This window comes from Merops nubicus, unplaced genomic scaffold, assembly GCF_000691845.1.
Source record: "Merops nubicus isolate BGI_N331 unplaced genomic scaffold, ASM69184v1 scaffold2674, whole genome shotgun sequence".
NCBI classification, from domain to species: Eukaryota; Metazoa; Chordata; class Aves; order Coraciiformes; family Meropidae; genus Merops; species Merops nubicus.
In genome coordinates, this window is record NW_008606022.1 from 32,049 (window position 1) to 47,056 (window position 15,008).

The 15,008-nt window shown below is 37.9% G+C and overlaps 1 protein-coding gene across 1 annotated transcript in view; it reads left to right on the forward strand.

The window, feature by feature from the left end:
• CD2AP (CD2-associated protein) overlaps positions 1-15,008 on the forward strand; it is a gene marked incomplete at its 5' end in the record, with an annotated part of 40,549 nt that overhangs the window by 23,527 nt on the left and 2,014 nt on the right. The window contains 5 exons of the mRNA XM_008939488.1: positions 3,324-3,483; positions 6,610-6,752; positions 12,811-12,926; positions 13,752-13,838; positions 14,444-14,628. Of these exons, the coding sequence (XP_008937736.1) occupies positions 3,324-3,483; positions 6,610-6,752; positions 12,811-12,926; positions 13,752-13,838; positions 14,444-14,628 (691 nt within the window). The remainder of the gene's footprint in view (positions 1-3,323; positions 3,484-6,609; positions 6,753-12,810; positions 12,927-13,751; positions 13,839-14,443; positions 14,629-15,008) is intronic.

Sequence of the window (15,008 nt, forward strand, 5' to 3'; positions counted from 1 at the left end):
GCCCTGTGCAGTGGTACCTGTTTGGAAGACATCTTACAGTTTCCTCTTGATACTATCTATGAAGCTGACATGTCTGTCATGTTCTGGAAATGACTTGAGTGATTAGAAGAACTACACTTCTGTGAAACAAGCCTTACCTTCTGAAAAATATGGATTGCACTGCATAAAAACATAGTTACTATTGCATTCACTTTAGTTCTGTGATAGTGACTGCAGTTTTGAATAGCAATAGTGAGTGATCAGGAATGAAAACTTTTGTTGCTATTTATGAATGTTTTGGCCAAAATCAGTCTGTGATCGAAAACATTTTTGCAGGCAATAGAAGAGTTACAACACTCCTTAGGCAGATATTACAGTCAGACTGCTCAGAAATTGAGACTTCTTGTCCTGTCAGTTCCACATTTTCCAGTTCCACAGGATTTTGAGATGTTTGTGCTTAAAATTTAAAGGACACTTTTTTTTTAATTCTGGAAGAAAAGCTACTGTTCTCACCCAAACATTTCTAAAAGGCTAAATGCTTTTTTTTCTTTTTAATATTTGAAAAACTTGCCAAGTCAAACTGTCAAACTCTTCATTGTGTTTAAACGTCAGAAACTTGAACAGACATGCTGCTGGGTCTTAAGAAATTCTGATGCTGTATCTTTACTACTCACAGAACATAGGATGGTTTTGTAATGTGGTTAACCATGGCTAAACAGAAATTGGACAAATAAGCCTGCTCAGTGTGTTTCTTGGTTTCCTTGGGCATCTTTATAAGCCACATTTTAAATAAAGTACATTCTCAGGTATTTCATAGGAAGAATACTTGTTAAAATCAGGTATGTTTCCTCTGCATGTGAGCAAACAAATTATTTCTAACCATTGGAACAGTATCTTCAGGTGTGACTTGAGATCCAACTGTATGATTCTAGAAATTCTCATCACTTGACTCCTTATAAATTTATTTAAGATGAAGTGTATTTTAGACTGGTTCCATTCCTACTAGGGTGTTAACTTTTCCCTAGTTGAGCCAAACTGTTTGTGGAGGAATCTGGGAGAAAAATACTGGGTGATACCAACCAAAATACTGAGGGACATGAAAGCTTCTGAAAAACTGAGTAAAGAACAGAACTGTCCTTTACTGTGGTACAGGAGATGATAGAGGAAACGTTCAACTGAATACAAGACAAACATCAGATCTTAAAAGTTACTATTTAGGTAAGAGTAATGTTTCTCTTCAAGAAATGTCCATTTATCAGTGTAGTTTTACTTGTGGTAAAAAAACCCTGTGTTTAAAATTGTGAAGAATGAAAATGTATTGTGATGTAAGAAAAAAAGAGCAGCTCTAACCACAAACTATCAAACCATGTGATTTTTTTATGCCTGTTGGCAGACTAATACAACTGCCTTTAACTGCCATTTAATTTTTAACCAATCAAAAATAGATTAGAAATTAAAAGCAACACTCCCTGTAAGTATTTCTGTATTTAAATGAAGGACACTTAGTGTATCATGTCGAAATTTTTATCCAGTGTAAATATCTTGAGGTTAGTGTTTGTATTTTCATTCCTAAGTGGCTAATTTTTAGCCAACCCTTATCTTTTCCACTGGGGAGCAGAATCCCCAGCAGAGGCATGCCATTTTGTCCAGCAGAATTTTACAGTTTCTGTGCTCCTGGTGAATCTTGACCTTTGGTATTAACTATTTTCTACTTGGCTGTGGATGGTTTTTATCTTCAGATTTTGAGTGGGAGCAATAGGAGGGAAAACTGACATAATTCAGGAGTCCAGTTTGATGACAGCAGGTTTTTTTTGCTGCCCTGTGTATCCAACTCACTTATTCTTCAAAACAAAAGGTGTATTTCTCGACTTGTGTCCAGTGTAGCTGAAATAAAGCAAATGCTTCTCCAGTAATACTGACTGCTCTGGGGCATGTCAAATTTAACTCTTTCTGGTGGGATCCCTAGGCAGAGGTGACCTGTGCTGTTACCAGGCTGGCTTCTACAGGACACTCAGCACCACCATGTGGCAAACTCCTTCCACTGCCTCAGGATGTTAATTAATTAACTCGGTACTAAGAGAGGCTGGAAGGCATCACCAACCACTTTAGGCTTTTTTTGCTCATATCTCCTCCTAATGTGTAAGCATCCCAAAGCAGGGAGATGCTTCTGCCCTGGCTAATGCTTTCTGCAGAAGTATCTCTATGATCTGTGTACTGGGGAGTATTCCTGTGAATGAAAAATTGGAGTTTCCCTGCTTGCAGTTGAAGGGCTGATGCTCAACAGCTGCAGGACTTGCCCAAAGGAAATCAGTCGTGGCCCTGGCAGTTCAGACACTCAGCTGGGGAGGAGCTGAAGGGAATTTCCAACCCTACCCACAGATCCATAGTGCATCTAAATATTTTACTTTAAACCAATACTTGGTTAAAAGCAAAGGAGGGGAGTGGGGAGAGTTAAAGCTAAAGGTCTGTCTCTCCATCCCAGTTTATTGATTTACAGCCCTATAAGGGCAGCAACTGTAAAGTAATATAACTCTGCACTCTGACCTAATAATAATGCACCAAATCCTCAGTACTGCCTGCATGCCTGGCACAGTTTTACAAGGAAAAATAGAAAATATATTCTGGATATCCCAGAGGATGTGATTAGGGAACATAACATGGGTTGAGGACTATACAACTAACATTTGTGAAGCAGCTTGGATTTTTCAGTGTCCCATATGTTACACATCAGCTCCTCTGGAGGGTATTCAATGAGGTCCTACAGTCATTGAACAATAAACTAACTTTTTTGTTTGATTATCCATGCTTTATTGTATCTTCAATTTGTAGGAAGGTAGATTTTATCAAAAATAAATTCAGTTATTCAGATAAATATTCTTTTTTCCCTTTTTTTCCCCTAGATAAATTATATTGCTTGTGTGTATGGAGGAAGTCTAGTTCCAACAAAATAAAAAAATATTAAGAGGAGATAAGGTGAATTCATAGAAAAGAGAAATCAGTAGCAGTACAGAGAGATTATGGGTTCTTAGCTGTCATTTGCAGTTCAATAATGTAAGAATTGCATTGCAGTTCAATAATGTAAGAATTGCATTACAGATTCACTACTGTTCCATGTCAGTAGAAAGATATTCTTGCTTAATTTAACATAATAGTTTTTAAGTTCAGGTAAGTAGTTGGAGTGTTTTGATAAGGTATGACTTCAGACACTTGCATATCTATTTTTCACTTTTATCTGATCTTCAAAGAAAATATTTCTGAACAGCAGTTGTTTGCTAATTGATTAGCATTGTAAGAATTCTAGACAACGTGGCTTTTTAAAATGTTGTGACAACTTATTTTGTCAGATGAAAAAGGAGCTTTGGATCAGAAGCCTTTGAAGCCACAAGCTCCTCAAGTACCACCCAAGAAGCCTATTCCTCCAAGCAAGACTAACAGCTTACTGAGAGCAGGGCTTCTGCACCCAAAGCGTCCAGATAAACCTGGTTTGCCATCATCTGTATCCAAGTCAGTATAACTTAAACAGACACACCATATATATTGGATTTGATTTGTTGTCCTTTGTGGATGAGATGGGAAGAAACATGTTTTATGGGTGGAAAGGATGCAAGGAGAAGTTTTGCTCTATACCTACCAGTATCTTGATTCTCCAAGTCTTTTTCAATTTGAGTTTACAACTTTCTAATTCTTTGAGGCATTGAATCCATCTCAGAGTAAATATTACAGCATAAGGAAGCATGGAGCAGATGAATGTACAAATCTGTCTGGCCACCTTGCCTTAAGCCTGCCTCATAATGAAGAAGTTGGAGCTACAGCAGCAGTAATATGCTGTGAAAGAACCTGTGGACATGGCACTTGCAAATTATTATTGTGCTGGGAAAAAAACCTGAAGATTTCAGCTGCATCAATGTTTCAGTATTTTACATAAAACAAGATAGATGGAAGGGAAGAGCTGAACACAATTAGTGCCTCTGCTAAAAGTTCTCAGTGTTCATGTGCTCTTCTAGGGAAAAAAATCACATTTTACAAAACCACATCCAGTGCCTGAGTATTCTCAGTGGTGTTACTGGACAAGTAGGGAGGGTAATAGAAAGTAAATCGATCACTGTTTCCTATAGATCCACTTTTAACTTTTTTTTCTCATGTGTTTGAAACATTTATGGTGCTTCACTCTGCCTAATTTTGCATCAGTACAGTCCCTGCCCCCAGTTTCCCTTTCTGTCTCCATCAAAATATTTGCTACATCCTTACCCAAAACTGTAAATGAACTGCTGCCCCTTAGGGATGTTTAATTGACTTCAAAGAACTGTGAGAAAGGTCATGATGCACTTGGCCATGCACAACTTAAAGGAGCAGACAGCTTCTGCATCAAAGAGCTTGCACCTTAAATGCCTGCAAAGATACAGGCTGGCAGCAAGCAGCTGTTGAGGTTTAGCTTTTTGTAGAGCCAGGTCCTTTATAGCTGAGCCAAAAGGAAGAATATCTGAAGGGAAAAAGAGTGTGGTGGGGAAGGGGAGTGTGGGTAAGACACACTCTGAGTGGCTGACTCCAGTGGGGATCAGCTGCCCCTGATCCCACCCTGCACAGCACTGGGAACATCCTGTGCCTGGCTGAACAGTGAGACCATTGCCACATGATTCCTGCAGAGCTTTTGTATTTGTTTAGACTGGGTCTTAGGAATTTCTTCAGTATGAGGGTGGTGAGACTCTGGACCAGATTGCCCAGAGAGGGTGTGGATGCCCCTCCCTGGAGGGGTTCAAGGCCAGGCCGGGCATGAGCAACCTGGTCTAGGTGAGAGGTGTCCCTGCCCATGGCAGGGAGGTAGGATCAGATGATCTCTAGGGTCCCTTATGAAACATAGGTTTTACACTGTGTAATTATGTTATATCACTTGGTATTTTGGAGAGTTTCCCAAATAAAGATTTCATTTTTAACTTTTTTAACCAACAAGTCATGTTCTCCCTTTTAGAAAATAACTGTGGCTGTGAAGGAATACACGAGTGCAGTTAGAAGTAGAGGTCTGTGGTAAACTGCAGGCCTTTAATAACTGAAAACTTTAAATCTTAGGGGCATTTATGTAGTTTTTTTTAAAATTAAATTTTAACATTGTCCTAGGATTATAGGGCTGCTGTCTCTTTTTCTACTGCAATACAACTTCAAAATGCAGGATCTGGGAGGTGAGTTCATTCCAGGGAGACATTGACACTGACAACTGGTCCATTTATATAGTTTGTACATGGCATGTACAGGACAATCAGGTGATCAGGCCCAGTCAGCATAGATTTATTCAGGCAGGTCCTGCCTGAATAACCTGGTCCCTTCTATGACCAGGTGACTCACTCAGTGGATCAAGGGAAGGCTGTGAATGTTGTCTACATAGACTTCAGTACAGCTCCTGGCACTTTCTCACAGCATTCTCCTGGGGAAACTGGCTGCTCATGGCTCAGCCAGGTCCAAAGAGTGGTGGGGAATGGAGTGAAATCCAGCTGGCAGCCAGTCACAAGTGGTGTTCCCAGGGCTCAGTACTGGGGCCTGTTCTCTTTAGTGCCTTTATCAATGATCTGCATGAGGGGATCAAAGGCACCCTCAGTAAGCTTGCAGACAACACCAAGTTAGGCAGGTGTATTGATCTGCTTGAGGCTAGAGAGGCTCTACAGAGGGACCTGGACAGGCTGGATGGATGGGCCAAGGCCAGTGGGATGAGGTTCAACAAGGCCAAGTGCTGGGTCTTGCACTTGGGCCACAACAACCCCATGCAAGCTCTAGGCCTGGGGAAGAGTGGCTGGAGAGCTGCCTGGCAGAAAGGGACCTGGACACCTTGGTTGACAGTCAGCTGAGTATGAGCCAGCATGTGTCCAAGAGGGACAAGTTGTGCCAGGTGCTCAGAGGAAGTTTAGGTTGGATGTTAGGAAATATTTCTTCCCCCAAAAGGCTGTCAAACCCTGGAACAGTCAGCTCAGAGAAGTGGAGTCCCTATCCCTGGAGGTATTTAAAAGCTGTGTAGGTGCAGCACTGAGGGACATGGTTTAGTGGTGGCCTTGGCAGTGCTGGGTTAATGGTTCTACTCACTGATGTTAAAGATCTTTTCCAACCTAAATTATTCTGTGATTGTATTTTTATTCTGTGACATAAGTGATGGCAAGAATTGTAAGGGAAAATGTCATCTGTTGGTTTTTGGTTCTTCTGGTTTTGGTTTTGGGGTTTTTGTCGTCCTTGGCTGCTAGGACCAGACATGCAAAGAATGTGTAGTAGAATAAAAACCATATATACAAGGTACTTTCCCAGAAAGAAATAACTTTTACTGAAGGTGTTCTTCAACTCTCTTGTTTCCAGTTGCACTGAAGTGTAATATTTTAGATTTAAGTGCCAAAACGTAAAAAGAATCCAAAACTTTTACTACAGGACACAGGGGGATTGTACATGTTTAGCAGCTCTGCAAGAGCTGAAACAGAAGATTTGGCTTTTATAAGACTATAATTGTTCTCCAAAAGACTTGATTTTAAACAAGGCTGTAGAAAATTATAAAATCTACTGATTTTTTTTTTCAGTTTACTTCTATTTCTTAATATGTTTCATTTGTAAACTGTTTAATCTCTTGACTGTGTGTTTTGTTGGGTTTCTTACTTACTACAGATCTAATGGAGAAGTTGTTTCTCTTCGACCGAAATCTGAAGTTGAGCCAGTAGCAAAACCAAAGTTAGACTCTGAACCATTACCCCTTAGACCAAAATCAGTAGAGGTAGATTCACTTGTGGTGAAGAGCTCTAAAGAATCAGGTAAGAGAACAACAAAATATTCTTCTGGGTCTTTCTGTTTGTATTGCAGTATTTCACAAAGTTAGAAAAAGCCTTTTAAGTAATTTATTCAAAATGCCACAGAGTCAGTTATGCCTATTCAGTAGAAAGTGTGTGTGTACATATATATATATATTTTTAATTAATTTTCTTTTTAGAATGGCTGTAGGTAGCTGCAGGTAAGAGTCAGCAAGTGATGAAGAGATGTCAGGAGGCTGCTTGGAGGTAGTTGATGAGCTCTTGTGTTGTAACACATGACAGGAAGGGAGAAATGTAGCTAATGATTTAGTCATCTAATCTGAAAGCATTTTTTTTTTGCTGCCACTTTTGTGTTTTTTTTATGAAATTGTTTTCCTTACTGACTGGTTCTGTTGGTTCTGCTCTTGCATTTCAGGTAACTTTTGCTTTTCTAGCTTAACTTGTTTATTTTTAGTAATGCCATTACCTTCAGCATTCTGTGATTAAGTTCATAGCTATTCTAGATTATGACTTTATCATACCTGAAATTTGGGCCAGCATGGAGCATTGTATGTTAGCATTTCATGTTTATGGCTTTGCTTAGTGCACATTGAGGCAAACTTGGCATCTCTTTGAATCTAAATTTGTCCAGTAAACCCCTTGATACTGGTTAAAGCACCCACATTGATTATCAGGCTCTCTGAGCTATTTTATAGTTACTTTTAGTCCTTTTCTGACAGTGCAACTGATTCCAGTCCTCTGTGTGCCTCTTACAAGCCATCTGCTGTGAGCATATTTTCTTTTAAACTCTAAATTATTTTTATTGTATGATTACTCACTGCAGTAAAAGCTTTGGTCAATTGTACCTGCAGTGTTTGGCTTGCATAACTCAAGTACAGCCTTTCATCTCAGAAAACATTTTAATAATACATTTTGAAGTAGTATAACTTGCCTTTTTTTTTTTTTTTAGGCCAATTATGATATTCAGGTTGTAGAGTAATTGCTTCTGAAGTGTCATAAATTCATATGAGGGAGAAAAATAATGCATTCAAAAGGTGAAGTAGTTGATGGAAAGAAAAGGGCACTTCTGATTTTTCCATAAAGCATTTAAAATGTTCTTCTAAGCCTCAGTGCTTTGTATGAAGAAAAGTTAGTTCATGTCTTTTTAGTACAGAAGATACATTTTTCTGAGCCACACAAAGCTGGACTTCAAGTATTCTGGAAATACTACAAATATTGTCAGTATCACCTCAAATTATTCCTAAGTTTGGGTTTGTTTTTTTTTAATTCTTTTTTTTTATTCCCCAGTAAAATCTATGCATATGCTGTGAGATGCCTTCTTTTAAAGGTTTTCATTTGGCAGTTTGTTGCCTCTGTTTAAAGGTGAATTTTGAGTGAGAGTACAGAAGAAACTTTCAGGTCAAAGTAAGCAGAAAGGTGAAAAAAAAGATGCACAACCTAGCCTTAAAAACATAAGCCTTGTCCTACTACCCATAAGTTTTTCTCTGTGATTGTGCTAGGTGTGTGATTGATACAGCATAGTAGGATTTTATCCTCCAAAAACAGGTGGAATGTCTTTTTTTCTTTAGGTGCAATTATCTTGACATCCTTGATAACCAGAGTGGCAACGTAGTACCTGTGATATTAGGTATTCACATATATATAAAAAACCTCATTTTATTCAGATTTAGAAAAAAAAATTTCTATGAATCCTGATTTGATAACATAAGACTGATGGAGAAATGAAAGATTTTAATACCTAGGTGGGGCAGGGGACCAGGGTGTCTAACAAATGAGTGAGGTCTGTTCAGTGGTCCTTGTTGGTGCAGAGCAAGCCAAGGATGGATGCTCAGGCAGTCCATGCAGGGATGCAGCACTGGCTGCCAGGGAGCTGCTGTTTGGGGCAAGTTTCAAAAATCCTGTTCTGTAGAACTGCCCTTGTTTTCAAACAAGCTGTGTAAGCCACTTGGAGTCTTGCTACTCTTGTCAAAAAGCATTCCAAACTCCTGCCAGCAAAAGGTGGTGAATCTCCAGCATTGTGCTGCTAAAGACACCATGCTCCCTGCAGCAGTTCAGTAAAGCTCCAGAGCTGTTGGGTCCTTATGTTCAGCTCAAGATTATTTGGTCTTGTAAGAAGTAGAATAGATACTAAAACATTGTACCCATAGTACCTATGTATGGGTTGTTGTATGGCTGGCATTGGCAACTATGTCTCCTCCCCCACCTTTTCTTTCCCCTCCTGAGACTGACCTCCTGAAGTGAATGGAATTTTACAAAAAACCAATGTCTTAAAGAATGCATCTAAGTTTTCTGCAACTCTGTTTGACCAGGAAGTGAGGTGTAGGTTGAGCCACTTTCAATTTTGCTTAAGGAGAAGCTGTAAATATTCTGTATCTGTAGGATAGTTACCAAAATTAGGTCCCCAGGCATCTGATAAGGAGAAATAATCAGTGTTTCTGAACAGCTTTGAGTATGTTGAAATATCTCCTCTTGAAGCTTTATTTGAAAAATTGCATAAATGTTTCTCTGTTCAGTTAGAATGAAAGGGCTGTGAAAGACTAAAGCTATAATACTGGCATGCTGAACGTGTAAAGCAATTCTGTTTCTTCTACAAATGTTTCTTTTTCCTGCTTTGTAAAATAATTTTTTTTGTTCAGAATCTTTTTCTAGACATTCCTCTCCTTGACTTTTCTTTCCAGATTTTGTTTCCTATCCTGTTTGCCATGTTTCCCTTCTTACGTGTCAGGAAATTACCCTACCCTTCTCCATTTTGGTAAGATAACACTCTATAAGGAAATCCAAATGCTTGATGCCATGCACAGAGCCTCTTCTTAACTTCATAATTTTCAGTTGCAGTTATTGATACTAAAATTTTTGGCTTTCAATTAAAAATGTTTTTTTTTTGTTTGTTTGAATGTCTCTTTTCCTTAGCAGTTCAATTATTTTATACTTTTCAATTAGGAACTTGAGAGGATTAAAAAACCCTAAAATTAAGAAAAACTTTACAGTCCAGCTGTGATAATGTGTTCTATACATATAGCATTTCTGGTGTATGTAGGTTAAATGGCTTTATCTTTCTGTACACACAAATTAAACAATAATGAATCTGAATTAGTGAATCCACCAGTGTTGTCTATTTAGTACCATGAGTCCTGTAAAATAGTATTTATGTATTAGGCATGTGCTTAATTGTAACCAATACCTCACTGTTGCTCTATTGCCACTTTAAATATTCTAAAGTTTATATCTGTTCCCTAAATTTTTGGGGTGCAATGTCAGCAAGATGGGTAATAGGAAGAAGGACTGCCATTTCTTTTGCTCCAGGGCTTCATGTGAGGTCTTGTCTTCTAAAATATGTCACCTAATACATTTCACTTCTGTCATGGGCTTTTAAACCCCAGCCATATAAGGTGTTGGAACCATAATTTCTTTAGACACCTCTTCAGCTCTCCTTTTTGTGAAGGCTTTTTAAGACAAACTGCTATCAAGACACTTGCAGTGTTCACAAGTCTTAACAAAACTCCTCAGCTAATTGTAGCTGTTAAAGCTCCTAACAGCTCTGTTGTGGACCCACACTAAGCTTGCAGAAGAGATGTTTCTAATAGTCAGTCCTAAGTAACTGTTTAAGCTTAGCTCACCTTCCTAGAAAGAAAGGAGCTCCTACTCAGCCTTAAAATAATTTTTCTCTCAAATTATCCCCAGATGGATGGTATTTTCATTTGACGCTATGATGGGATTTCATTTAGCAATTACTCAGGCTGTCTCTAAAGAAGTTAATAAATAAATTGATTTATTGGGTGTAAATTGTGAACTCTCAGTGGGTTTCATCAGTGTCTGTTGGCTTCAGTGGGACCAAGCTTTCTCCTGAAATAACTGAGAATGCTCTTTAAAAAGAACAAAACGTCCAAACAAAACTCCAAACCCCATAATGAAACAAACCAACCCACCACCCTCAGTGTCATACCACCATCTGTATTTAAATCATATAAAATTCAAGGCTGTAGTAGTCTTGATCTTAAATCCTTGCCAAATACTGTGATTTTATTTTTTGAGGAGTACACATTATTCTTGGTAGGTTCCTCATAATCTTCATATGCCTGATGTTGACTTTGTTCATGGAGGCAGGGCTGGTGTTACAATCATAATAGCAACTCAATTTACAGTTCTTATTTAAATTTACTTCAAAATGATTTGTCATTCCTGCAGAATGACAAAAGGTGGATGGTTTAAAGGCAAAAATTACTGAGATTGGAGAAAAGGTGCTTTTTTTTTTTCTGCCTTCTTGTTATCTCTATAATAATATTTTACTGCTGTAAATTCTGATTTATATTTTGGCATGGGTTAGTACTCTGAGATTACTGATGACTGAGTAAAGAACATGAAGATAAACCTTTTGGTCACTGTTGCTTGACTTCTAATAAGTTAAATATTTTATTGGCACAGACTACAACAGAAACACCTTCATAATTATTTATTTCTCCCTTGTACCCTTTCCCATCAGCTGCTTGCCATTCATCACTCTTCTGTTCCTTCCTTCTTTGTTTTTCTTCCCTGCTTTTTTTAATTGCAAACAGGATTACATGTTTACAGAAGACTGTCTTTATCTTCAATAAAATTAAAAAGCAGCAAAATCCATTGGTAACAGTGTTATAAATGCTTCCATTTCAACAAGGCAAGAGATGGTGAAGTAGATACACTTAGGGATGTCCAAAAGATGTGAATATTTAAAGGACTTTAAGGATAATAACACAGAATAGAAGACATTAAAATCCATTAAAGCTGTCTGTGGAAAACTTAGTTCCTACAGGTATAAATTAATTTTGACAATGTGTGAGTAGAACTTAGATTAATCTGGTGATTTTAAGTCATCCAAAGACTGAAGTGGTATGAATGGACTTATCTTATCTGACCTCTTGCTATAACTTCAGAATTAATTGATAAAATAGGAAAAGAAGCATCGTAGTTTGTTTGATAAATCATAGTGTCAATTAAAAATCAGACATGGCAAAAAAAAACCAACCCAAAACCTTGAATGTTACTTTTGGTGCCCATAGTAAGTGCTGTGTGGCATTTTAGTTAAACATTTAGAGTCTCTAGAATAAGTCCAACAAATTTGTGTTGTAAAATGAATATAATATCCCTAATCTTATGTCGATGATTAAATAAAAAAGCAATCTCATTACACATCTGATGGCAGGTAAGTAATCATATTTTTGTGGAGAAATGGTTAAGAAGTTGAGCTGTTCACTAGATGAAGTAGTGAGGTTATTAGATTAGGTGTGTTCCATTCTTCCTGTTAATAGTTTTTTTTCCTCAGCTTGCCTCTTCCCATAGGACATAAAGAATTTCTACTGATATAAGAGAGTTTATCTAGAGATGTTAGCATAAAGAGACTGATGAGTTAAGAGATCTATATAATATCTTTTAATAACACATTGAAATGTTTTATTACAGACTTTATGAAGTCGTATGTCTTCTTTAGACAGTGTAATGCATATGAATAAATTACCCTGCACAGAAATATTGGCAGCTAGACAGTGTAATGCATATGAATAAAAAATTACCCTGCACAGAAATATTGGCAGTTAATATCTTATTAACTTACTTTCACCAACTTGTGGACATGTTGATTTAGGTTTTAGTTTACTCACTCAGCTTGGATTTTCATGCTTTTCAAGGGAAGCTTAGTGACAAGAAAGTACACTCTCTTCTAATGGCTGAATGTGGCACCTCTCAAACAGTCATAGCTACATTTTACTGCAAATCTTTAGTTCTTAGCTCTGTTATATGCTGCTATGTTACTGCAGCATTTCTTCTGTTGAGAGCTTGAGTTTAAATACTAGTTGAATTAACTCATAATTTTTTTCAAGGGAGAAAATGTGGTTTCCCAGAGAAGTCAGAGTCATGTAGTTGTTTCATGTGGCTCATGTGTTGTACGTGCTGAAAATCTTTGAAACAATAAGAATTCTGATAATTGTGTTTGGGTTTCTTTTTTTGGTCTTAAGGAGAAAAAAAAATGATAAAAAGAATACAGAAAAACCTTCTGGTCTTGATGATGGTCTGTGTTTGGATCTTTTTCTAGATCTGTTAAGCTTTGATGATGTAATAGCTACCTCAGATAATCTGTCACACCCTACTGCAAACCGACCCAAGATGACTGGTAGGAGGCCACCCTCCCGTTTCAATAGCAGTATACCTGTGAGTATATTGGCTGTCTTTTCCTAGTAGTGCACTAGCTTCCCAGGAAACAGGACTGCACTGGGAAACAGTTTATAAACCATTTAACTGAGAGCAAAATGCAAACTGCCTTGGAGGTTCAGTTCCTGTAGGCTTTGCCTGCAGGAGGATCTGTTCCCAGGAGGGCTGCCTTGCTCCAGAAGGACCTTTTCTGTTCTGTGGGGTACTGCTGCAGTAAGGACTCAGCCCTCCTGGCATCACAGGGGATGAAATAGGGGTTGTACACACACAACTCTCAAAGTGTCTTCAGTGACTTGAAGCCTCACCATGTGGTCTTCACCCACAACAGTGTGGGGCTTGTGATCTTATGTGCCAAGAGGTGAGACTGTCAGACCCTGGGAGCCAGGTGGTGAAAAGTCCTTGAGAACCATTTATATTATCAGATGTTGTTTAGTTCTGTCACACCAGCTACCATCCACAGTTACTGCCTGCTAAAGTTGGTGTCTTAGGGAAGCACCTCTGAAAGGATCAAAGAACTTTTTAGACACTGAAGAGATGCTTGAAAATCCTGTCCTGCAAAGATTCCTGTGTTTCCTTTAAATTCAGCTGAGTAAGAATTGTGGGAAAATGAAGTTCTGACTGGAAGAGAAAGAAAACTGTTGTAGTCTAGCAGTTTAAGTTTGGTTTTGTTATTTTGTTGTGTGGGTTTTTTTGTTTGGTTGTTTGTTTGTTTGTTTTTTTTTTCTTTACTATTGCATCTTAAGAAATGCGACAACTATTAAATATATTTTTAAAAAATCATTTTAATTCTGAAAAAGTGTTCCTTTTTTATGAATGGTTTACCAGGCAAGTCAAAATGTGAGTCCAGAAAAAAGTTTGAAGGTGCAGAAAGAAGAAGAAAGTGCCAAACCAAAGCCAGTTGAAACAAAAAAGGTATGATACCAAGGAGCTCGAGAAGTACCAGGCAGTTAGATGTTCTGTTCAGCTTTCTCATATTGTAGTTCAAATTCATGCAACCATCTAAATGCAAATAATTGTGTTTAAATGCAAGTGAGCCATCTCATTTAGTAGAAAGCTCATAGTAGAAATATTCATATGCAGTTCATTTATACTTCAGTATAAATTGTATCAGTTCTGGTGAGAACTGTTCTATCAGGTAGCATGAAACTATGGTGGTGTTTCCCAGGTAAACTTCATGTCTGCTCAGCATTTAGACTCCCCAACAGACAGAACAGCTGAGCAGATCAAAAAGGTGCACAAATAATAGTAATAAATCTCAGGTTTTTTGTAGGGTAGAGAACTGCAGTGCAACTACTGGTTTTAGTGACTGCAGGAACCTCAGGGAAATGCTTAATAAAGAGCTGTATAAAATAACTCTCAGATACTACAGTAGTCCATTTGAACTGGATGTTGTTTTTTGCCTTTTGGGTAGAAATTAAGGAGATCTGTGCACACGTAGCTCCCATTGCAGTACAACCTGCATGCTGTAAGTTCATAAAGATTTAATTTCTCAGCTTCCTACTGATTTATTTTTTCAGCCATCTGCATTCAGCCCACCAATTCCATCTTCATCTCAGAGACCAAGTTCTGTTGTACTCAACTTTTTTCCTGGAGACATCCAACTTAAAGGAGAAATAGAAGATGAAAAAATTTCTGTGGAAGAGCTCAGGACTCAGATTAATGATTTGATGGGTTTAGTAGAAGCACTGAAGAAAGAGCATGGGTAAATAATTTCCTTTTCAATACCATAAAAGGATATATAGACACCTTGCAAATGTCTTTAATGCCAAACTTCTTGAAAATAAAAAAAGCTATTCTGTATTAATATTAATTCAGAACTTTGTTCTTTAGAAGGTGATCCAGCTAAATGTCCTAAATCCATACAAATTGGATGTCAGAGCATTTTTGTAATTTGTACACTTTTTTTCCCCTTCCTATTTTGTCCACCTGCTTTCATGACAGCTTTCTGAAAATGCTTCTTAAACAGTACTTTCATTGTCAGGAAAAGTAGATAATTTTTGTGGTATTTAACATAAGTATGTGTGCTGGCCTTATGTAACAGTGCAAAAGTATTTGAGGTATTGACGTGGCTGGTAGTAGGGA